The sequence below is a fragment of the Mauremys mutica genome, chromosome 1 (assembly GCF_020497125.1).
Source record: "Mauremys mutica isolate MM-2020 ecotype Southern chromosome 1, ASM2049712v1, whole genome shotgun sequence".
Classification (NCBI taxonomy): Eukaryota; Metazoa; Chordata; order Testudines; family Geoemydidae; genus Mauremys; species Mauremys mutica.
The window spans coordinates 363,821,655-363,845,780 of NC_059072.1; the positions used below are offsets into that span (position 1 = coordinate 363,821,655).

The window sequence follows — 24,126 nt, forward strand, 5'->3', positions numbered from 1 at the left end:
GGCCTGGGTTACCTAACTTCCTTTGCAGCTCAGCCCTGACCTCAGGCCCGACCCCTTGACTCCTGTGGCCTCGCCTTGCCTGAGGGCCTGGGCTATTTAATAGTGTTTGTTGCTGGCCCCCTTGACTACAGGCCTGAGCTAGAGACTCGCTGCACAGCTAATTCCCCACAACAGGTGATGCCCAGAGATAGTGAGGCGGACTGGTCTTCCACGGACTCGGAGGAGGAGGATCCCCACCGCTGGACCACTACAACTACGTATCTGTAGTTACACCTGGGTAACACCCAGTAGGCAAGATGTTTTCAGTCCAGATACCTAGGGAAGGGCCTCTTCAAGGCAATGAGCCATTGCGGAAAAGAAAAGCCTGTGGGAGAAACTGATCTTCCACCTGGTGAGGCTTCCTGAGAACGCTCCAGACAGCCTGTACGTAAGGCTAAGATTTAGTCATGGGCTTTTTTAGTAAAAGTCAGGGACAGGTCACGGGCAATAAACCAAAATTCACAGCCCCGTGACCTGTCCATGGCTTGTACTAGATACCCCTGACTAAATCTTTGGTGTTCTGGGGGGCTCCAGGGGCACAGCTGCTGCTCTGGAGGGGGGCCTCTGAGGCGCAATCTGGTGCTGGGGGGGCCCTCTGGGGCACCTGCTGGTGCTCGGAGGGTGGTGTGGCCTGGACCACAGCAGCCACTCCTGGCAGGGGGCAGCCTGGGACCTCCTCACTGCTGTTGGCGGGTGCTGGCCCAGGATGGCCATTGTTGCCGGGGGAACAGGATGATATACTTCACCCCGGTGCTACCTGAGCTCCTCTGGTGGCCCTGGGGTCAGTCACACTGGTTGGCATCAGAATTCATGGATGTCCCAGAAAATCATGGAATCTGTGAATGCTCTGAAATCTGTGACAGACTTACAGCATTGCTTATAAGTAATGGATGCTATGACACTACAAGGGAATGTGACCAGGCCACATAACTCTGGACTCCATCTTGGGGAGTCTGTACTTTTCTAACAAACTGGTCTTGGAACCAAGTTTTGAAACAAAGGGTTCCCGCCATATCCTAAGCTAGCCTGTGTATGGAAACCTGAGAAACCTAAGCTGCAAAGCACATGGAGCTTATGCCTTGGCAATCTTCCACACTGCATATATCATCGATCAGGGTGAGAAACTGCTAATTCATAGTATCAGAGGGGTAGCCATGTTAGTCTGTATCCACAAACTAGCGAGGAGTCCAGCTGCATCTGAGGAAGTGGGTTTTTTGTTCTCACAAAAGCTTATGCCCAAATAAATCTGTAAGTCTTTAAGGTGCCACTAGACTCCTTCTTGCTTTCGCTAATTCATAGTCAATCTAACTAGTGCGTTAAGATTGGTTTTATTTTTTTTTATTTGCTAGGTAATCTACTTTGACCTGTTTGCTATCTCTTATAATTACCTAAAAACAGGGCTGTCAAGCGATTTAAAAAAATCGAGATTAATTGCACGGTTAAAGAATAATAGAATTCCATTTATTTAAATATTTTTGGATGTTTTCTAAATTTTAAAATATATTGATTTCAATTACAACACGGAATATGAAGTGTACACCTCATACTTTGTATTTATTTTTTATTACACTTATTTGCACTGTAAAAAAACCCCAAAGAAATAGTATTTTTCAATTCACCTAGTACAGGTACTGTAGTGCAATCTCTTTATCATGAAACTGGAATTTACAAATGTAGAATTATGTACAAAAAATGCATTAAAAATAAAACAATGTAAAACTTTAGCACCTACAAGTCCATTCAGTCCTATATCTTGTTCAGTCAATCGTTCAGATAAAGAAGTTTGTTTACATTTGCAGGACATAGTGCTGCCCACTTCTTGTTTACAATGTTACCTGAAAGTGAGAACAGGCATTCTCAAGGCACTGTTGTAGTCAGAATCGCAAGATATTTAACTGCCAGATGCACTAAAGATTCATATGTCCTTTCATGCTTCCACATCAGAGTGTTGATCTTTTAAGTTTTGAAAGTATGCTCCACACCTCGTCCCTCTCAGATTTTGGAAGGCACGTCATATTCTTAAACCTTGGGTTGAGAGCTGTAGCTATCTTAAGAAATCTCACATTGGTGCCTTCTTTGTGTTTTCTCAAATCTGCAGTGAAAGCATTCTTAAAATGAACAATATGTGCTTGGTCATCATCCGAGACTGCTATAACATGGAATATGTTCCAGAATGCAGGTAAAACAGAGAAGGGGACATACAATTCTCCTCCAAAGAGTTCAGTCACAAATTTAATTAACACTTTTTTTTTAACGAGCGTCATCAGCATGGAAGATATCCTCTGAAATGGTGGCTGAAGCATGAAGGGACATACAAATATTTAGCATATTTGGCATGTAAATACCTTGCAATGCTGGCTACAAAAGTGCCATGCAAATACCTGTTCTCACTTTCAGGTGAAATTGTAAACAAGAAGACGGCAGCATTCTCTCATGTAAATGTAAACAAACCTGTTTGTCTTAGCAATTTGCTGAACAAGAGGTAGGACTGAGTGGACTTGCAGGCTCTGAAGTTTTACATTGTTTTGTTTCTAAATGCAGTTATGTAACAAAATTCTATTACTTTTGTTTATCATTTTTACAGTGCAAATATTTGTAATAAAATAATATACACTTAGATTTCAATTGTAACACCGAATACAATTTATATGAACATGTAGAAAAAAATCCAAAATATTTTATACATTTCAATTGGTATTCTACTGTTTAGTAGTGTGATTAAAACTGTGATTAATCACGATTAATTTTTTAATCGTGATTAATTTTTTAGCTAATCGCATGAGTTAACTGTGATTAATTGACAGCCCTAGTTAAAATATATCTTTTTTAGACAATAAACTTGTTTTATGTTTTCACCCAAGTCCAGTATGCCTTTAACTGAAGTGTCTGTGGGAAAAATCTCAGGTTGGCTACCACAAGTGTGCATTGTCCTCCACTCATTGAAGGAGGGGAGAACCGGGTAACAAATTCATATTGGTTGGAGTTTGGACCAGTGCAGGACGGTACAGACCTGGGGTCTTGCACTAGGGAGATGGTGGTTATTTTGGCTCTAGACTCTCTATTGTTGGTTCATGCAGTGGCTGGTCAGAGAGCCTTCATGTAACAGCGGCTGGGAGTGTCCATTCCTGTGTGAATGATGGTGGAGGTGTAGGACCCGGAGCTGGTCTGCAGCATGTCACAGCAGCACATTGAGAGAGGAAGCCCAGGCTCGTGAGTCATAGCACTCAGTGGAACCTCAATTTCAGGTATCACTGTGGGGGGAACCCATCACAGTTTGCTCCTCAGATGCTTAAATTGACCAAAACACTCTGACCACCTGTCCGTACTCTCCTTCCCCATCCCATGCTGTCCCGGTTCCAACAGCACACTGGGCACCAGTGTCTTCTCCAAGCTCCCCAGTCATCCCTGATTCCTGCATCCTCTGAGATGACAACTCTTCCTCTGCAGGGGGTGAGGTGCCTCCCATCACACCTGCTCCCTTGGCTGGGGGGTAATCAGTGACTGTGACTCACCAGTGAGAAATCTCACAGACAAGTGACATCTAAGTTCATTTGCCATCATGCTGCCCATTCACCTGGCTTGGTTAGCTCCCTCTGAGGGCTTTTCTGGACTTGACTATGACCTACATAATCTGGTGCCATGTGTAAATGTTGCCACCTCACTGCTCAACCTCCTTTCTTGATTGTTAATAGTATAAAATAATTACGGTGCTATTTGTTATAAAGTGTGTAAACCTCACCCACTCAGGCTGTGCTTTTCTCTCTTCACAGGCACCTTGAGAATTCCTGAGTCTGATGGACGCATCAACCACCTCATGGCATCTTTGAACCTCACCCCCTCTGGCCCTTCAACATTTATTCTAATGGGCATTCCTGATCTGGAAGCTTCCCATGTCTGGATTTCCATCCCTTTCGCTACATTCTACATTATTGGCCTGTTTGGAAATTCCATGATTCTGTTTGTTGTAGGGAATGAGAAGACCCTGCACAAGCCAATGTACCTGCTGCTATGTATGCTGGCACTCACAGACATTAGCATGTCTACCTGTGTCATGCCGAAGACACTGTTGATATTTTGGTTCAATATGAAAGATATTATAGTGGATGGCTGCCTCACCCAAATGTTCTTTTTTCAAGCAATTTCTATTATGCACTCAGGTATCCTTGTCACAATGGCCTTTGATCGCTATGTTGCCATATGTAACCCTCTGAGATATGTCACCATCCTCACCAATGCACGAATAGCTAAGCTAGGGCTTGTGGGTTTGATAAGAGCTGTTCTTTTCATGCTTCCCCCGCCCCTGCTCCTGAGCAGGCAGCCATTCTGTGCCAACCGCATTATCCCCCATACATACTGCGACCACATGGCTGTGGCAAAGATGTCGTGTGGGGACATCACTGTAAACAGGATGTACGGCTTGGTGTTGGCATTTGTAGTCATTGGGTCAGACCTGACTCTCATTGCCCTGTCCTATGGTCTGATCATCAGGGCCCTCCTCAGAATCTCCTCCAAGAAAGCCCACCAGAAAGCCTTCAGCACCTGCACAGCCCACATCTGTGTGATTCTGATGTCTTATCCTCCCGGCCTCTTCTCCATTCTGACACACCGGTTCAGTCAGGGCATCGCTCCCCACATTCACATCATCATGGCCAACCTCTATTTCGTCACTCCCCCCATGCTCAACCCAATCGTGTATGGGGTTTATACCAAAGAACTTCGTGCCAAAGTGGGTAAATACATCTGCAGAATGTGATTTCCTGGGGCCACTGATTTCAAACCTGTGTGACAAGAGGGAGAAAGTACATCTCCTCATTTATCAAGGGTGCTCTGTCACAGTTTGGCTGAGGTCAGCATTGTGGAAGTTCACAGTCTGAGAAGTTCCTCACACCTAACATCTTATCACTCCATCTCCAAGCACTGTTCTCTCCGTTGCTGAGTTCCCCCCGTCACCATCACCTTTCATTGTCACCCATCAGCCACCAACCCCACAAATCCTGTCACTTAGCTTTTCCATAACTCCTAGACTACTAGAATATACTGCAGCTTTCTGATGTAAGGTGGCTTTCCATTAGTCCCTGTGTTAGCCAAACTAAAGCTACGCTTTCTGAAAGCCAAAGACAAAGAAAGCAACTACAATGCTGAACTTATTTATCATATGTACAGTGATCCGGTGAATAAAATTTACCTGATTTTTCTACATCCAATCTTTCAGGAAGCCTGGAGTATAAACCAAATGTTTCTGTTGGAAAGTGCTAATACAGGAAATCTGCTGCAGGAATTTAGGCCATTCTACAAAAGCTTATTGGTGAGAGTTGTATAACTGTGTGTTTTTGAGAACTGGACTGTGTTACCCTGGTATTGAGGGCTGTGTACCCCAGAATGTGATCAAGCTAATTGCAAACATATGAAATGCACTCAGCCACTATGAACTCATAAAAGAGAACAGAATCATAGAATCATAGACTGTTAGGGTTGGAAGAGGAGGTCATATAGTCCAACCCCCCAAGTCCAATATCACATCGTTTAGGGTTAATTAGAAAGCAGGCTTTTAGATGCAAAGTCAAAATCTTGCTGGCAGTTTCTGCTAATCAGAATGGGAGGAGCGGACAGACAAGTAAATAACAGAGAATGAAAGAAGATAAGTGGATGAAAACCTGGAGTCTAGATGCCTGTGATAGTAGAAATTTATTCAAAGTTACAAGAAGTGATGATCCAGCGGGGTTCGTTATTACCTATGTGTTTTGGAGAAGTTATAAAAGATTACCTAAGACAGTGTACTTTGGAGCAGTTCTCTGAAGCCATCTTGTGAAAAGTTTTTCCTGACACCCTGTCTCCCCACAGGTGAGAAACTGACCACCTGCTGTTAATTACTCAATACCATTCCAGATGTTAGGTAAATATCTGAGATGTTCTAAACCTATTGCTTATGTCTGTGTGTGCTTCAATCGAATAAACTGCAGTGTTAGACAAAAGCATGCTGACTTGCATCTAATTCTTGATCAGACAGAATTTCTGTGTTCCCATTTATTTCTTCCTGATACCGCCTGGAGATAAATAGTTAAGTTACCCCTCCTGGTGGTTCTGAAAAAACCCCAGTAACAGACTGCTGTGTTAAACTATGACATTGAGTTGGAAACAAATAACTTACCACTTTTGACAGATGATTTTGGAGTTGCCTTCAGCTGGAACGTTCAAAATACACATTAACCGTTCCAGTTGTCCAAGATATCAAAAGTAGGTGTGAAGATTTAATCTTAGAGTTTGTGAAACAGAGATTGCCACCAAATGTCCGAATCCCTCAACAATCTAGACTGGCTGACATCTCATCTTTTCCATTGTTTTGTGAAGACCTTGGAGAATTGGAGCAGCAGTAGAGAGGTTTGTCTTTGGTTCACCGGCCTCGTACTCAGAACAATCCAGCAGAGCAGTTTTGTATTGAACGTCTTGAACACATGGATGCCACTGGGGACAAAGATTTTAGTGAACTTGGCTTGTTTGCTCTTTCACTGCTGTTGCTACCTACACTGCATTTGAAAGACTGTTTTTTTCAGATAAACTTGATAAAAACAAAACTGTCCAATAAGATGCAAGAGGAACTGTGAGAAAACATTCTTCATGTTAGGGCCTATATACGATACCAAATCTTTTGTGAAGAGTTTGCATCAATCAGAGAAATGATTGCACTGGTCAGTGCTGATATGTATGACCAGCAGCAGAGGCATTCTACTTCTAAGGAAGACAGCAAGGATGAAATGTTGCCTTTTAGAGACTAAAAGTAACAAACTTATACAACTCAAAATGTGAACATTGTCTACCATCATTGAATGCAATTAGAAATAAATAATATTGTCATGTTATTGTGGTTTTTACACTACATATGTTTTGGGTTCCTTTTAACACCATAATTTGCTGTTTTTTGTTGAAATACCTGTCAAACCTCAATTGGGACCGGTTTTGGGGGGTTGATTTTTAATTTGATTGTCATCTCATAGCTTTGTTGTTAATGTGGACAAACTCCTACCTGGGCTTGTAGCTTTTCAAAAAAATCAAATCTGTACTAGGTGTCTAACAAAAGCTTTCATGTGTTACTTGACGCATAGACTGATGTGTTAAGTAAAACAACAACAAAAACAACAAAAACTTTGTTTCAAAAATAGATTGGGCTATTTTTAGGTTTGTTTTGAAGTGATTTGGGTCTATTAAAGCAGTAGAAATCTGGCAGCAGCAGCCAGAAACACAAGGGCCAGAGAAGCAGCCCAGAAGGCAGAGCTGTGCCGGAGCCAGAGAAGCAGCACTGAACCAGAAGAGCTAAAGCTGGGCCAGAGACAGAGCAGCGGTGCTGAGGCAGAGCTGGGGAGCTGCAGCTGGAGCAGACCAGAACTGGGAGCTGGGTCGGCACAGACCAGCCGCTCCAGCAGAGAGCCAGGGCTGAGCTACAGCGGGGAGCTGAGGGAGTCAGAGCCAGAATAGTGGATGCCAGATGTGCCACAAGTAAAATAGCAGCTGAGCACAATGAGCTACAGGGGAGAGCAAGGAGGCTCATGGGCACAAGGATCAGCACTGGGAGACATCATCAGACAAGAGGGTCTTGTAGGCTGGACTCAGAAGAGGGGACATGAATCTGATGGGAGGGCAGATACTGGAGAGAAAGGTTCTGCCACCTAGAGTTTGAGGGTGTGTGGCCACTGCCAGAGCAGGTGCCTTACCTGCAGTACCACCTCAGAGCAGCCAGTGCCTGGGCAGGAGGCCTGGGACGTGTGAGGAACAGACGGTGAACTTTCCTTACATCCCAGGGACAGCTGTTTGTGGTGTCCCTGTGCCCACAGAGCGGGGTCCTTTGTTTCCTTGAACCTTTCACATTTTTTCCTTATTTTTCTTACAGTTGCTGTTTAATAAATTATATTTGTTTTGAATGTAATGCACTGCTGACTGAGTCAGTGACGCATCTAGTGTGAAGAGAGCACCCCAGAGTCGGGACACCCTAGCCCCAGTCCGATGTGACCATGATGAGAATGGGGGTTTCAGCCTCCCAGGAATCCTGGGCCCTGTCTTGTCACCATTATGAGGACTCTGTCACACAGGAATATGGAAGGGGAGTCCTTGAGCCCAGGCTGTCCTGTGGGTAAAGGGAGTGGGAGTGGGGGACTCAGACCCTTTCGTGAGTCAATTCCGAATGGGTAATGCAGAAGCTGGGAAAGTTTCCCATAATAGTTATATTGACCTGAATTTATGGGCTAGTTTATTATGACTTGTCAATGATCTGGCCAGAAGATATTTAGGTTCTTGTCCCAATTCAGGCTACAGGGTTAGAGAACACAGAAAGTTCAACATTGTGAGAGGACCCTCGGGGTGTGTGGCAAGGACACTTTTCCTGAGGACAATATCCAATTGTTAACATCTTTATTAAAATGAATGAAAGAATAATAAATACTATAAAACACAGAGTCACAAAGAAATAGTAAAATTCTATAACCCTTGGTGTTAACATCTCTAGTCTAAAAGACTACTTAAGCTAGCATAATCACATCTTTCCTTGAAGGCCTGGTAGTGGGAGACAAAGGACCACCCTGGTCTCTGGCATGCCTGATGGATTCGATGGTCTAGGCTTCCCAAATTGGCAGGGATTAGATTTGAGAGTTGAGCAGCTAAGCTGTGGGCTGGTCTACACTATGAGGTTAGGTTGAATTTAGACACATTAGGTCGATTTTATAAGCAATGCAGCTACACCACCAACCCCAGATTTTATAAGCAATGCAGCTATACAACCAATCCCATTCTGTCGACCTAAAGGACTCTTAACATCGACTGCTGTACTCCTTCCCGACAAGGGGAGTAGCACTAAAATTGACCTTCTTGGGTCGAATTTGGGGTAGTGCAGATACAGCATTGTACAATTCGACGGTATTAGCCTCCGGGAGCTATCCCAGAGTGCTCCAATGCGACCGCGCTGGACAGCACTTTCAACTCTGATGCACTAGCCAGGTACACAGGAAAAGCCCCGGGAACTTTTGAATTTCATTTCCTGTTTGGTCAGCGTGGTGAGCTCAGCAGCACAGGTGACCATGCAGTCCCAGAATCACAAACGAGCTCCAGCATGGAGCAAACGGGAGACACTGGATCTGATTTCTGTATGGGGAGAAGAATCTGTGCAGGCAGAACTCTGATCCAGCAGAAGAAATGTTAATATATATGCCCAAATCCTGCAACAATGTTTTTGCCCCATCAGGCATTGGGAGCTTAACCCAGAATTCCAGTGGGCAGTGGGGACTGTGGGATAGCTACCCAGAGTGCACCCTCCGTGATACGATGCTAGCCATGGTATTGAGGACGCACTCCACCGACCTACTGCACTTAGTGGGAACATACAGGATTGACTGTATACAATCTCTTTCTAAAAATCAACTTCTATAAAATCGACCTCATTTCGTAGTGTAGACATACCCTGTATTGCAAAGCTGAGCTGATAGTTTGATAGAAGATCGAAAAGAGTCAACTTCCTGCAAGGTTGTTTGCCTTCTTATGGGATCCTGGTACTTCCTTAATCAGGTCCCAACCTACCATGCCAAAATCTTATTTCCTCACCCAGATAAATCTTCGGGTACACTTATTCTCTAGGTTAATATGTTTGATTATCTCATCTCCGAAACTGTTACCCTTGGCCTAACTTATTACTTCCATTATCCTGCGGTGTACCCTGCAGTTACCAGTCTGTTACAGACCTATGGAAAACATATTCAGTTTTTTGGTCACTTCTCTATTCAGTTCCCCAAAGTCAAAAGGGGTAACCAGTAGGCCATTTATCTATACCAAAGGTTATAAACACTTATACTAACATACTCTAGGTAGTCATACAGGATACAGACCTGTAGGTTCCTTGCATTACAGCCAACTATGATGAATAAGTATTATGAATAACATATACTGGAATTCAGCATAAACAAAACTCAAGAAAATAAATATAATCAATCAAATCAATGACCAAAAAAAAATGCAATATATCCAGCTAGCTAACTGGCCTTATGGGCTACCTCTCCCCACGTACATTAGGGAACTGAGACAAACTGATGGGTTGGATTTTAGTGACGTGTAAAGGGATGTGTAACTTGTGAAATCCTCATATAAATGATAAAAGTTGAAATGTGTGTAACTTTGGGGATCCACTTTCTACATAAAGAGAATGTAACATTACTGCACAAGAGGGTTTCACAGAGACTGGTATTGTATAAAAACTCTTTTCTGTACTATTTTATTATGAGTCTGGAGCAGTAAACCTGACCTTGTTCATTTGGCCTCTTGAACATAAGTCATAACAAACGAAGGCTTGGTGAAGCAATTGACTACACAATTGATCAACAAATCACCCCTTCCTCTCAGATTCATTATTTAGACACAATGAAGGCACCCACAGAAATAATTCTCCTAAGCAAAATTACCTTTGAAGTTTATGATCCTTCAGCATTAAAGAAATCAATGGAAAATGTAGTTTTGTTTTTCTCATTGTGCTCCAAAGAAAGATTCTGTACACGGTAAATGCTGTTTCAAATCTGCTACAATCCAGAGACACAGACCTATACAAAGCAGCAGAATTACTTCCCAAAGCCACTGAACTTGTAGCTACATTTCAAATTGAGTTCAAAGAAGCCAAATATTCATCAAGTAAATTATCATGAAAATGGGGCATAAAAATCAAGTCTGAAGAGAAGTGCTTGAGAAAGGCAAAAAGGCAGGGGAGCAGCTCATTTTCTGGCAGACCAGGGAGGAGAGCAGACCTGCTACTGTAATCCCCAGGTCCTTTTCTGCAGAACTGCTGCTTATCTGGTTGGTCCCCAACCTGTAGCAGTGCATGGGATTCTTCCTTCCTAAGTGCAGGACTCTGGACTTGTACCTTGTTGAACCTCATCAGATTTCTTTTGGCCCAATCCTCCAATTTGTCTAGGTCACTCTGGACCCTACCCCTACCCTCCAGTGTATCTCCCTCTACCCCCAGCTTAGTGTCATCTGCAAATTTGCTGAGGGTGCAATTCATTCCATCATCCAGATCATTGATAAAGATGTTGAACAAAACCGGCCCCAGGACCGACCTCTGGGGCACTCTGCTTCATACTGGTTGCCAACTAGACATCGATCCATTGATCACTACCCATGGAGCCTGACGATTTAGCCAGCTTTCTATCCACCTTACAGTTCATTCATCCAATCTATACTTTTTTAACTTGCTGGCAAGAATACTGTGGGAGGCAGTATCAGAAGTCTGAGCTCTTAGGTGCCTGGGTGGCCAAGGACCCAGCAGCTGTCAGCCAGCGTAGGAGATGGGGAACCCAGAGCTCTGAGCTACTGTGGGAGGACCCAGAGCTCTGAGCTACCATGGGTGGCAGGGGCCTCCGTAGCTCATGATGCTGGGGCTGTGTCATGGGCTTCAGAACACTGAGCACTGTCAGCTGCGGAAGCAGCAGGTTCCCAACCCTCCCGAAGAAGGGCTTGGGCTCTCATCCTCCTGATCAGGCTTTAATCATCAACCTGTCCATTCCAATTCTTTTTTTTTTTCTTTTTTCTTTTTTTTTGTAAAAATTAAAGACAGGTCATCAGATTCTGTGAATATTTTTTTTATTTCCCACAACCTGTCTGTGACTTTTACTAAAAATAACTGTGACAAAATCTTAACCTTAGGCATGAATGGTCAGTTGGTCTGCCCCTCGTTCCTGAACAATATTGTGTCTCAGGCCAGGATATCCAGTCCACAGGTGAACACATTCTGGATGCTGTCCAGGGCTGTGGTCATTGCAGGCCCACTGACCTGGTGTCTGCCGTTTGTCCTTGGTTGGTTAAGTAATCCCTCGGGTAGCTCTGTTTGTGGTGCCATAGGCTGTTGTGTTTGGTGATAACAGGGCCTGGAGAGGCTGAGTCACAGAGAAGCATTTTGAAAAAGGACCAGCCCAGCTGGGTGGTAAGAAGGGGCCCAGCAGTTCCCGCAGTTCCCAGACGGCAGCCCAGTGGTGACAACCCATCACACTCATACCCTGTGGAGCTCAAATTAGGCCCACAGGCTCCTATGAGACAAGCATGGGGGAGGGACTGTAGCTCGAAGAAAAGATCCTGATGTAGCAGTTGTTTGATTCTTTCCCACTGTGTTCTCAACCCAGTAGGGCACATCCACCTAAAATACCACCATAGTGAAATGGTCCCGGGCATCAGGCATGGGAAACTCTGTGGCTCTCTCCTCATAAAGTGTGGTATACCATGTGAGATGAACTCCAGGTCATGTTTGCTATGGGAGGGGTGAAGGTATCACATAGTGAGTGGAGAACACCCATGGTACGTGTTCTGAGGCAGGATAATACAACCCATTTCTGCATAGATTTCTGAAAGATCAACACAGTATTGACATTTTATGCTGAGCCGATGCAGAGAATGGATGAACTATTAAAACGATTTGAGCTGCAAGATATTTATCCAATTTAGACCTCACAAAGAGATACTGGCAAATACCTTTGATGCCAGAATTCAGGGAGATGAAAGCCTTTTCCATACCCTTCTGCTTGCATCAATCCAGGATCACATATTTTTTCCTCCACAGGGTGCCGGTGACTTTTAAGAGGCTAATGGAATGGATATTGCGACTACATGGTGAGTACACAGTGCTATGCTGCTATGGGCAATTGAAAATGGATTTTGGTCCCGTATTTTGTGGCAGCATTCCCACACATAGTGCAGATGGCAGCACATTACACACAGAAAAGACAGCCATCGTCAATTGCTAGACTGAACTGTCTGCAAGACTCAGTTTGTCCTGACAATCTGAGCCCCTGGTATTGGGAAATCATTTCTTCACTCCCGGGGGAGACTCTCAAGCTGAAGTTCTCCAGGGTCTATTTTCTGCTCTTCCCGCTGCTCACAGAGCCCTGGGAATTGTCTGGGAGTCCTGGCCAATAAGATAGTCCCCAGAGACTGTACAAGGGAATCATAAAAGTTGCTGTCCAGTACAGCGAGTGTCAGACATGTGAGATTCATACAGTGATTCTCAGGGCTCTGCCTTCCTGTTGCAGTAAGGATATTCCCTCTTGCTGCTGAGCAGTATTACGGTGAGTTGCCTCTTTCTGCATTAAAGTTAGTGCTGAGGGCTCAGGAAGGGTTCCAGTGTTGAACTGTTTACTATTGTCAGACGCACCAGTGGATTTACCTGGTAAAATTGGAACTACAAATGTATTGGAATTAGTTTAGACAGATATTTGTTTTTAAGATCAGTTCCTTGTTGTCTCTTATGTCCTTCTATCTGTCTCAGTAGCTTCCTATTTTTTGGGCTGTGTGGTTTTTCCAAATCATCAATTTCACTGTGTTCTTAGTTAGTAAAGTCAAAGCTCTGCAGTGGGTATCTTTGTTACCAGAGGGTTCACAACAAGAATGGGTCACACACTGGCCAGATTCTGCTCTCACATTCTGCCTTCAGTGGGTCACTTCAGATTGACACTGGCTTCCCTGAAAGGAAAATCAGGACCCACATGTTTTGAAATCCCCATCTTTCATGCCTGGTCTCTGAACGCCACATAAACTGGAGGTTTCCTTCAGACTCTTTCAACACCATGACAGAATAGTGATCTCTGTTGCAGGACCCAAAGCCACAATTTTAATAGCTGTGTGTCTAACGTTAAACATCAGAGGGGTAGCCGTGTTAGTCTGGATCTGTAAAAGCAGCAAAGAGTCCTGAGGCAGCTTATAGACTAACAGACTTTTTGGAGAATGAGCTTTCGTGGGTGAATACCCACTTTGTCGGATGCATCTATAAGTCTATTAGTCTATAATGTGCCACAGAATATTAAACACTAAGCCTAAATCTGGTCCCATTGAGATGAGTGGCAAAAAGGTTCAGAACAATTAGGATAACAATTTTATTTCATGGGGGAGAAGGGTCTGCTCTCTCTGTGCTCCTGCATCTCTGGGTCTGGAGAGAATGAGAAGTGACAAAATGAAGTAAAAATAAAAGCATGTTTCTGTCTTACACGTATCCAGGCAGTGCTGGAAATCTCACCGGGGGAGGTCCAAGAACGCGGTGGGGAGGGGGGGGAAGGGGAAGGTGGGACGATGGGGTGTGCAGTATCCAGATCACAGTGGCACGGAGTCCTGAAACTGGACAAAATAGGGAATAGACACCCTGCCTAATGCACAGACCAAAGAGGTGTAACGAGGCCTCTGGACGGAACCCTCCTGGACGCGGGGTTTGGTGTCTCAGACTGTAAATTAACATGTACCGCACAGTGGTAGATTGTCTCTGGCAGCTTCCCCACTCTGGACTATCCCTCTTTCCGTGAGCAACCTCACTACAGCCTTGTGGGAACCTGAGCAATTGCCAACACAGAAAAGTAGCGTCTGGAAGGTATGTCCGGGTTTCTAATGGGCTGCAATACATTAAAGCTTTGTGTCGTTTTGAGGAAGAGTGACTCACACTGTCTCCTTTTAGTTTCCACGTCCTCTCTTCCTCCTGCCGGGTCTGTCTCTCTCTCCTTTCCAGCACGGGCTGAGCTGCTAATGAGGTTCTCTTCACCCCCAGAAAGGGAGTTCAGGCTGATTTCTCCCTTTTCCCAGGTGCAGGCAGACACTGAGTTTAACCTAGTCTGAGGAGATATTTCTGTGAGCTGTCGCGGTGGGGTCTGGTAAATGGTTTTGCCCCTGGGTGAGGGGTATCACTGTGAGGCAATTTTTCTTGTTCAATTATTCAGGAACAAGGCTCCCTCACTGTCCAAGCTGCCCCATGCACCCCACAGATCTTCCTCTGCAGGGGATGAAGTGCCTCCCGCCCTGCTCCCTTGGCCAGGGGCAGATCAGTGACTGTCTCACCGGTGAGAAAACTCACACAGAGAGAGGCAAATGCCAGGTCACCTCTGATGCTGCTCTTGTTATACCCTGTCTAAACTCCTCCATTGACTGGTGGGTAATCAGTTACTGTGTCTCACTTGGGAGAAATCTCACACAGCGTTGAAAGTACCAAGGCACCTGTGCTTCTGATCTTGGTGCACAGATATACACTGTGTGCAGCTTCGGGAAGTGCTGTACATGGACATCACACAAGCTGAGCAGTATGCACACTCTACAATGAGAGCGGGCAACTCTGGGGGAGGTGAGGGCCTATATCAGTAGTTCTCAAACTTTTGTACTGGTGACCCTTTCATATAGCTAGCCTCTGAGAGTGAGCCTCATATAAATTAAAAACACCATTTTATATATTTAACACTATTATAATTGCTAGAGGCAAAGCAGGGTTTGGAGTAGAGGCAGACAGCTCCTGACCCCCTCCCCTTCCTGTGTAATAACCTTGCAACCCTCTGAGGGGTCACAACCCCCAGTTTGAGAACCCCTGGCCTAGATGAACCCAGCTGCCATGTTCAGGAACTACTGGCACCTGATCGAAAATGGGGACCACTGGGACACAGACATTAAACCCAGGATGTTCTTGGAGCAGTTGCTAGCTGTCTCTGATAGTCATTAATGGTGAGGGTTGTACATTCGTTCCTCAGTGTGGAGGTTACATGGGCTCACGTCATTATTTTTCCCACGTAAAACGTTTCTCCAGGCAATGTCACATGAGATCTGTGAGTCTCGTGAAACACACACCTACAGTAACATTTTCAAGGCTCTATAGTCGCATGAGAATTTTTCCCCATAGAGTTAAATTCAACACAGTCACGAATAGGAAAAATGCATTCAATAAGCTCATGCACAAGCGTAGAGGCAATATTCCTCCAACTGACTCCTAGGGACGTGTTCGAAGATTGCAAGGCCATAGGAAACTATTGTGATCATCTGGTCTGACGTCGTGTAGAGCGCAGGCCAAAGCATTTCCTAAAAATTAGTCCTAGAGCAGGACTGAAAAGCCTATTCTTAAATATTTGCTCCCATGTAGGTACTTACAGACTGTCAACAAGTCATCCATTAACCATCTTTGATAATCTACATAGACTGAAATCTTTGAGTCTACCACTATAAGGCAGGTTTTTTAATCTTTTAATAATTCTGGTGAGTCTTCTCTGAACCCTCTTTAATAAATCAACATCCATCTTTAATCGTGGACATCAGAACTGGACACAGGATTCCAGCAGCAGTCGTACCATTGCCAAATAAAGAGGTAAAATAACTTCTTTATCTCTTCTTGAGATTCCTCTCATTATCATCCAAAGATCACATTATCTCTTTTGGCCACATGGTCATACTGGGAGTTCATGTTTGGCTAATTATCCCTTCACACCCCCAAATCTTTTTTAAAGACATTGTACTTCCCATAGTGCCCCATTCTGGAAGCGTCACCTACATTCTTTGTTCCTAGATGTAGATCTCTACATAGCTATATCAGAACACGTATCGTTTGCTTCGACCCAGTTAATCAACCAATCCAGATTGCTCTGAATCAGTGACCTGTCCTCTTCATTACTTACAATCGCCCAATTTTTTTGTCATTTGCAAACTTCATTGATATTCAGTCACGAGAAGGGTTAGCAGCTGAGTTGCTGGCACACGTCTCTGCTTACACTTGTCTGTTAACACCTGTAACTTATGTCTCAGACAAAGCTGCGTGCCTACAAGAAAGTCTCACCAAAAAAAACAAGGGAAATAACAGAGGTGCTGGCCTGTAGCCCTAAATATCAAGAGCTTTGTGCCTTTCGTGCTCTTTGTGCCCATTCAATTAAGGACAAAGTCAGAACCCAGCATGATAACAGCTGTTTCCATTAGGGAAACTTGGTTTCTTTCCAATATAGCAATTGCATCGTGGATAAGAGCTATGTCCATCCAGTCAGGTGTCCTCTCTCTGACAGTGACAGTGTCAGGTGCTGCAGAAGAAGGTGTAAGTAACACAGCACTAGGGGGATGGTGGGGTGATGACCATCAAGAGGGTGTCACCCTAATGCCTAAAAGCTAGAGATTAGCTTGTGCCCTGAAACAGGTGGGTGTATGGGCTTTCCAAAATATTTATTTAGCTATAACTATTATAACTGGATAGTCTCACTATCCATGTTAATCTACAAATCCTTCCTGATTCTTTCTTATCTTGTGGTGTCAACTACCTCTTGTTGACTGTCCTGTTGATCTTGTATTATGAGTCAGGGAGAACACATGTCGATCTACTCTCTGCTAGTCAATATTTTATAGGTTTTTCCTCATGTCACCTCTTATTCATCTCCTTTCTAAGGTAACAATCCTAGTCTTCTCAATCTCTCCCATATGAGAGATTCTGCAGGCCCTTGCTCATTCTCACTGCCCTGGCCTCTCTACTTCTGCAATATCCTGGGGGAGAAAGGAGTCCAATACTACACAGGAGAGTGCAGAGGAGGGTGAAACATTGACCGACAGATCTCATGGCATTGTATTTTCTCTATGATTCCTCATCTCCCTCCTACTGGAACCTAGTGCTTTGCTCAGTTTCTGTCCATGCTTTCACTTTGAACAGGGTTTCACAGAGCTCTGAACCATGATGCCCAGGTCCCTGTCTGGAGTTCATACAGTTAAATTAGAACCTTATAAGGTGTTTAAGGAGTTCAAGCTTTTCCCTCCAGTGGACATACACATTGACGATATTAAGTATCAGAGGGGTAGCCGTGTTAGTCTGGATCTGTAAAAGCAGCAAAGAATCCTGTGGCACCTTATAGACTAACAGACGTTTTGCAGCATGAGCTTTCGTGGGTGCATCCGACTTGCATCCGAAGAAGTGGGTATTCACCCACGAAAGCTCATGCTGCAAAATGTCTGTTAGTCTATAAGGTGCCACAGGATTCTTTGCTGCATTGACGATATTGACACCTAAGTGCATCTGCTATCATACTGCCCATTCACCTGGCTTTGAGGACTTCTGTGGACTTGACTATGAGTTAAATAATCTGGTGCCATCTTTAAATAAGCTGGTGCCACCTCACTGCTGACCCCCCTTTCTAGGTTGTTAATAAAGATAAAATATTTACCGTACTATTTATTGTATAAAGCGTGTAACCCCCTTGCTGTGCTTCTCTCTCTTCACAGGCACCTTGTGGACTTCTGAGCCTGATCGACACATTGAGCACCCTATCATGGCAACTTTCAACCTCACCCCCTCTAACCCTTCAACATTCAGCCTATCGGGGATCCTTGGCTTGGAAGCTGCCCACATCTGGATTTCCATTCCTGTCTCTATGTCCTACATTATCAGCCTGTTGGGAAATGCCACGCTTCTGTTTATTGTAGGCAAGGAACAGACCCTGCACAAGCCGATGTACCTGCTGCTCTGCATGTTAGCGCTCACAGACATCGCCACATGTACCTTGGTTGTGCCAAAGGCACTGTGTATATTTTGGTTCAATTTCAAAAACATTACTGTGGGTTGGTGTCTCACCCAGATGTTCTTCCTTCACACAGTTTCTTTTACGCAGTCAGCTGTCCTCGTGACAATGGCCTTCGATCGCTACGTTGCCATATGTAACCCTCTGAGATACACCACCATCCTCACCAACGCACGAGTGGCTACGTTAGGACTTGTAGGTTTGATACGGTCTGCTCTCTTCATCCTGCCTCTGCCCCTGATCTTGAGTAGGTTGCCATTCTGTGCCAACCGCATTATCCACCAAACGCACTGCGAGCACATGGCTGTGGCGAAGATATCGTGTGGGAACATCACAGTTAGCAGGATGTACAGCTTGGCTATAGCATTTGTAGTCAGCGGGATAGACCTGATGCTCATTGCCATCTCCTATGGTCTGATCATCAGGGCCATCCTAAAAATGTCCTCAAAGAAATCCCACCAGAAAGCCCTCAACACCTGCACAGCCCACATCTGTGTGATGCTAACAACTTATAGTCCTGGCCTGTTCACCAGCCTGACATACCGGTTTGGTCAGGGTATAGAGCCCCACGTTCACATTATCTTGGCCAACCTGTATCTCCTCATTCCCCCCATGCTCAACCCTATCATTTATGGGGTCAAAACCAAAGAGCTTCGTGACAAAGTGGTCAAATACACCAGCAGAATGTGCTTTTCGGACCACTGACTTTGATCCTCTGTGACAAGAGGGGGAAAGGATTTCTCCTCATTAACCAAGTGTGCTCTGTCCCAGTTTGACTGAGCTCAGCATTGTGGAAGTTCAGAGTCTGAGAACTTCCTCACACCTAATGTCTTATCACTCCATCACCAAGCACTGCCCTCTCCATTGCGAAGCTCCCTCTCTTTGATCATCACCTGACTTCTTTCATTGTCACCGGTCAGCCCCCAGTCCAACACCCCCTGTCACTCGGCTTTTCCATGAGTTCCAGCCTACGAGAAGTAATGCAGCTTTTTGAAGCAAGGAGCTTTGCATTAGTCCATTTGTGAATAGGGGTTGTGATCAGTTTGATGAACAGAAGCTAAGCTTTCAGACAGCCAGAGGGGAAAGTAAGAATCTACAATGCTGAACTTTTTTATCATATGTACAGTGATCTGGTGAGCAAAATTTACCTGATTTTTTACGTCCAATCCTTCAGGAAACCTGGAGGATAACAAAATAAAGACTAACCCTGACAAAATATTTCAACACAAAATGTGGACACTGACTACCATCAGTCAATGCACTTAGAAATTATTAGTATAATAAAGTTATTGTTGTTTTTACACTATATATGGTTTGGGCTACTTGGGGCTATTTTAATACCCTCATTTGCAATGGCAGCCAAGCATGATGAGCAGCTGTGAAGAGCAGTGTGGGGCCATGGGCAATGCTGGGAGACACCACAGGGGAGGGCCTTGAAGGCAGGATGTGAACCCAATGGGAGGCAGATGCTGGGGAGAAGGGTCTTGTCACCTAGATCTTGGGGGGGGGGGTGGCCACCACCCTACCAGGTTTCTGACTCCAGGTATCAGCACAGTGCAGCCAGGGCATGGGAGGGAGGCCTGGGGTGCTGAATGCAGAAAAAATAAAGGGTCAATCTGATTAAATTGGAACTACAAATGTGTAGGGAATAGTTTAGAGAAATATTTGTTTTTAAGACCAGTTCCTAGTCTCTTACTGTGTCCTTTCTCTGTCTCAGCAACTTCCTTCTTCCTTTTTTGGGAGGTGTGGTTTTTCCATAGTTAGCTCAAGTTTTCCAATTCAGCAACTTCACTCCCTTGTTAAGAAATGGAGCTAAAGTCTCTGCAGTGGGTATGTGTGTTACCAGACCGTTCATAACAAGCATGGGCCCAACACTGGTCAGATTCTGCTCTCACCAGGGCTGGTTCTAGGATTTTTTGCCACCCCAAGCGAAAAAAAATTGGCTGACCCACCCCAGCCCTGGGCTCTCAACCACACACCCCAGCTGCCCCAGCTCTGGGCCTCCCCCCACCCGCACCCCCTGCCGTCCCAGCTCTGGGCTCTCCCCCACAGACACTCTGTGCTGCCCCAACTCTGAGCTTCCCCCTCCCCCCCCGCCACCAGTGCTCTCTCACCCACACACACCCTGCTGCTGCAGACTTGGGCTCTGCCCCCTCCACCTGCACCCTCCTTCCGCCCCAGTCACTGGTAACTCGCTCCCAGGGCGGGTCATTCAGTAGGAATTTTGGATGTGTATAGAACACAGACAGGATTGGTTCCCGTATGGTTACAGAGCTGCAGTAAAGTGAAACAATTTTCAGCTTCTGTGATTGGAGGAGATCTGGATGCATATTATAAGACTGCCCTCCATAAGTGAGGAAAAGTTGAGGTGCCTTTATTATTCTTTTGTTCCACTTTTTCTTTCTATGGGGAATTTGCCAATGCAATATCACTGTCTTCCTTTTAAACAAATAAAACTTGAAAAAAAGGCAATGGCTGTTGAAAATAGCAATTCCAGTCCTAAAAACCGCTGGGAAGCATTTTTTGCTCAATTTTATCCTACTTTTTCTACAGCAAAATACAGTGGATCAGTATATTTGATTTGGGAGAAATGAAGTAACAGCTGCCCAAATTGAGCTTGCGCACTCCTGAATTTTGAGGTGTTCAAATCGGGAAGGCAGGTGCTAGATTCCCTTTCTGAATATTAGCGGAATCTGGAAAGGAAAAGTCAATTTCTGCTTCCATGGCTCAGAAGTAGAAATCTTCCTACGTGCCTGGTACTGTATCTGAAGCTGCTGAAGTCTCCTAGCAGAGCCTCCCCTCCCTTACTTTTCATTTTAATTTCTACTGGAATCCACGTACCTCCCTTGCTAGGCTTCAGATAGAGAGGGGCACTGTCCATTTAGTCCACCCAATTCCTTCTTTGGGGCTGCAAGGTGAGGTCACACCAGTATCCCTAAGCCAGTCTGGGGATGTCTTCTGAAGAAGATATCTGGGGCAAAGCCTTCTACTCCTTGGGCACACTTGTTCCCCATTCACAGTGCCACCCCACTCTAGCAGTGAGCTCTCCATTCACAGCAACCTGCAGCATGAGGTTCCAGCTACCACACTCCCTCCCCCTCCCTTTCCTGTTGATAGCGGCCAAGGGATTGCTGGGAAATGTAGTTCTTTCCCTGCTCTACGGCTGGCTCTACAGGCAGGGAGCTAACAGTCACGTTTCCCTCTGCCTCAGTTTACTTATCTGTATAATGGGGATACATTCATACTGACGTTCCTGAGTCTTTTCGAAATCCTTCAGTGAAAGGTGCTGCACAGCATGATGATACTTACTGAGGAGAATTACTAATCTCTGATATTTTAGCAATAACTCTGTGTCCTGCAGACTGTTTGTGTCTCCCCTCAGGCATCTGTCTCCAGATCTATCTGTCTATTATCTACCCCTCCATCCTGGTTATTGACAAGGTATCAGAGTCTATGGAGATCTAGGACTAATTCCTAGTTTTTCTTCCTAATCAACTAAAATTTTTACATATATACAAACACAAAGAGCAGCCAATTTCTGTCTGACTCAGGGGAGAGCTGAAGAGTTCTCATCTCCCTTTGGGAAAGTCCCTTAATTACTGTTTACTCCTAAAGCTGGATAATTAGCACAGAAGCACAGACCAGCTGGTCTCCAGCCTGTTTGCATCCAGATGCTGCTTCTCCCCTGGAGGCTGAGCGAACCCCCCTGAGACTGCACAAAGCTATGTTATAAACTGTGCACACCCGTGTGTCGGCTCTCGGCGTAGGACGCTGCTGCAGATACTGGAATGAGAGAGGTGTGGGACACGGCTACCCGAGGAGAATTCCCAGGGAAGACACGTCCGTCTCAGGATTCACAGGTACCATCTCTTGCTGAGGAGCTCACCTCCTTGAGAAACTTAGTGCAATGTGGGCATGATGGGATAGACAGTAAGTTTGTGATACTTTCTGCCCTGCATAGCCAGTAAACATCCCAGGGCCCTTCCAACAGTGGATGAGTGTGCTCCAGTATTTTCTATGCACACCTGTCCTCCCCAGCTGATGGCTTCCTACCCAAGGTGAATGCATGTTTCCCAGAGGCCCAGTGGATCCTCCAGGAGAAAGGTATTAGTAGATGTATAATACAAAGGCTGAATTCTGGGGCCCTGGCCCATAGTTTGCTCAGGCCCCACTCAGGCAAAACTCCCCTTGGAACAAGAAGTGAGTAAAGCCCTTAAGAGCCAGCTGTGTGTTAATGTAGGGAGGCTGTCACCTCCTCCTCTTGCATTTCAGGGCTCTGGTTGTTAAGTGGGGGAGGTGGCTGGTACCTGACATTTATGTGCTGGAAAATATGCAGGTGGAAATGCTCCTCACTGGAATAACATGCCAAGACATTGTCTCCTAACTCCTAACTTATGTCTGAAACTTTCAAAAACAAATTCACCCAGCGTAGGAAATATCACTCTGAACACTTACAGTTTGGAAAATTTACATCCAACTGAAAATGAGGTCTTCTTATTGAAGATCTCAGACAGCTTTAACTAAAGATAGTGCCACCTACGATGGCAAATCTATTTGTGAATCCCATTCAGCTAAGCACTTCACTCCAATAATATCTGTGGCAAGGAGTTCCACAGGCCAATTGTGGATTACATAAACAATTTCCTTTTATCGGTATTACATGTTCAGACTTTCAGGGGAATTGAATGATCACAGCAAATATAAATGCCTGGTCTGCTTTCTTTATTGAAGGGACCATTAGATCATCCAGTCTAACCTCCTATATAATACAGGTCATTAAATTTCACCCAAGGTTACAGATCCCCCTGGCCTTGGTAGTAGTGCTGCAACCAGCTTTCTCTCATGGAGCACATGACTTATGAGGAGAGGCTGAGGGAACTGAGATTGTTTAGCCAGCAGAAGAGAAGAATGAGGGGGGATTTGATAGCTGCTTTCAACTACCTGAAAGGGGGTTCCAAAGAGGATGGATCTAGACTGTTCTCAGTGGTAGAAGATGACAGAAGAAGGAGTAATGGTCTCAAGTTGCAGAGGGGGAGGTTTAGGTTGGATATTAGGAAAAACTTTAGGAAAAACTTTTTCACTAGTAGGGTGGTGAAGAACTGGAATGGGTTCCCTAGGGAGGTGGTGGAATCTCCTTCCTTAGAGGTTTTTAAGGTCAGGCTTGACAAAGCCCTGGCTGGGATGATTTAGTTGGGATTGGTCCAGCTTTGAGCAGGGGGTTGGACTAGATGACCTCCTGAGGTCCCTTCCAACCCTGAGATTCTATGATTCTAAGCCGAGAAAGAAAAGAAACAAAAGAAAACACAGCTGTTGTACCAGCTGATCTTGGAACCTTTATTCCACTTAGCTATTTCAGTAGCGTATGCACAGACCTCTTGCTTTTAAAAGTAAAAAATCAAATCATATTCTTAAAAAGATGATTTTATTGAAAAAAATAAAGCAAACACATGTCAGGGTTCCCTCCCCACTCTGAACTCTAGGGTACAGATGTGGGGACCCGCATGAAGACCCCCTAAACTTATTTCTACCAGCTTAGGTTAAAAACTCCCCTATTCCTTGGATTAAGTAACGCTGCCACCACCAAGTGATTTAAACAAACATTTAGGGAGGGCCACTTGGAGCCCCACCTTCCCCAAGTATCCCCCCGAACCCTGACACCCCTTTTCAAGAATCACCTCTGTCAAATCGGGAAGGTAAGTACTTAACAGAATAACGAAAGACTCAAGAACAAAACCTCCCTCTAGACAAGGAAAATCACAAGCCAAAATAAAAGTAAGCTAACACATTCCCTTAT

General features: G+C 44.9%; 2 protein-coding genes across 3 annotated transcripts; both read left to right on the forward strand.

The window, feature by feature from the left end:
- Window positions 1–237: 237 nt before the first annotated feature.
- LOC123353270 (olfactory receptor 52N4-like) lies at window positions 238–7,671 on the forward strand. 2 transcript variants are annotated; one of them, XM_044994244.1, is made up of 3 exons: window positions 238–277; window positions 3,117–3,284; window positions 3,810–7,671. In XM_044994244.1, exon 3 carries the CDS (start codon window positions 3,854–3,856, stop codon window positions 4,790–4,792), a length of 939 nt encoding a protein of 312 aa, XP_044850179.1. In that variant the 5' UTR covers window positions 238–277; window positions 3,117–3,284; window positions 3,810–3,853; the 3' UTR covers window positions 4,793–7,671. The 2 variants fall into 2 exon arrangements, with proteins under 2 accessions (XP_044850179.1, XP_044850189.1); XM_044994254.1 differs by lacking the exon at window positions 238–277 and adding an exon at window positions 325–391.
- A 7,452-nt stretch (window positions 7,672–15,123) lies between these two features.
- LOC123362438 (olfactory receptor 52D1-like) lies at window positions 15,124–21,797 on the forward strand. Its single transcript, XM_045002739.1, has 4 exons — window positions 15,124–15,148; window positions 18,037–18,309; window positions 18,409–18,888; window positions 21,715–21,797. Exons 1-4 carry the CDS (start codon window positions 15,124–15,126, stop codon window positions 21,795–21,797), a joined length of 861 nt encoding a protein of 286 aa, XP_044858674.1.
- Window positions 21,798–24,126: the final 2,329 nt, after the last annotated feature.

What these genes read in the sequence shown, in the direction of transcription:
- LOC123353270 (XM_044994244.1), top strand. Translation starts at nt 3,854, where the DNA reads ATGGCATCTTTGAACCTCACCCCCTCTGGCCCTTCAACATTTATTCTA.
- LOC123362438 (XM_045002739.1), top strand. Translation starts at nt 15,124, where the DNA reads ATGAGAGCGGGCAACTCTGGGGGAG. An exon ending in AGCGGGCAACTCTGGGGGAG is followed by an intron (nt 15,149 to 18,036) that starts GTGAGGGCCTAT and finishes CTCTCTTCACAG; the next exon opens with GCACCTTGTGGACTTCTGAG. An exon ending in GACATACCGGTTTGGTCAGG is followed by an intron (nt 18,889 to 21,714) that starts GTATAGAGCCCC and finishes GTCTCCCCTCAG; the next exon opens with GCATCTGTCTCCAGATCTAT.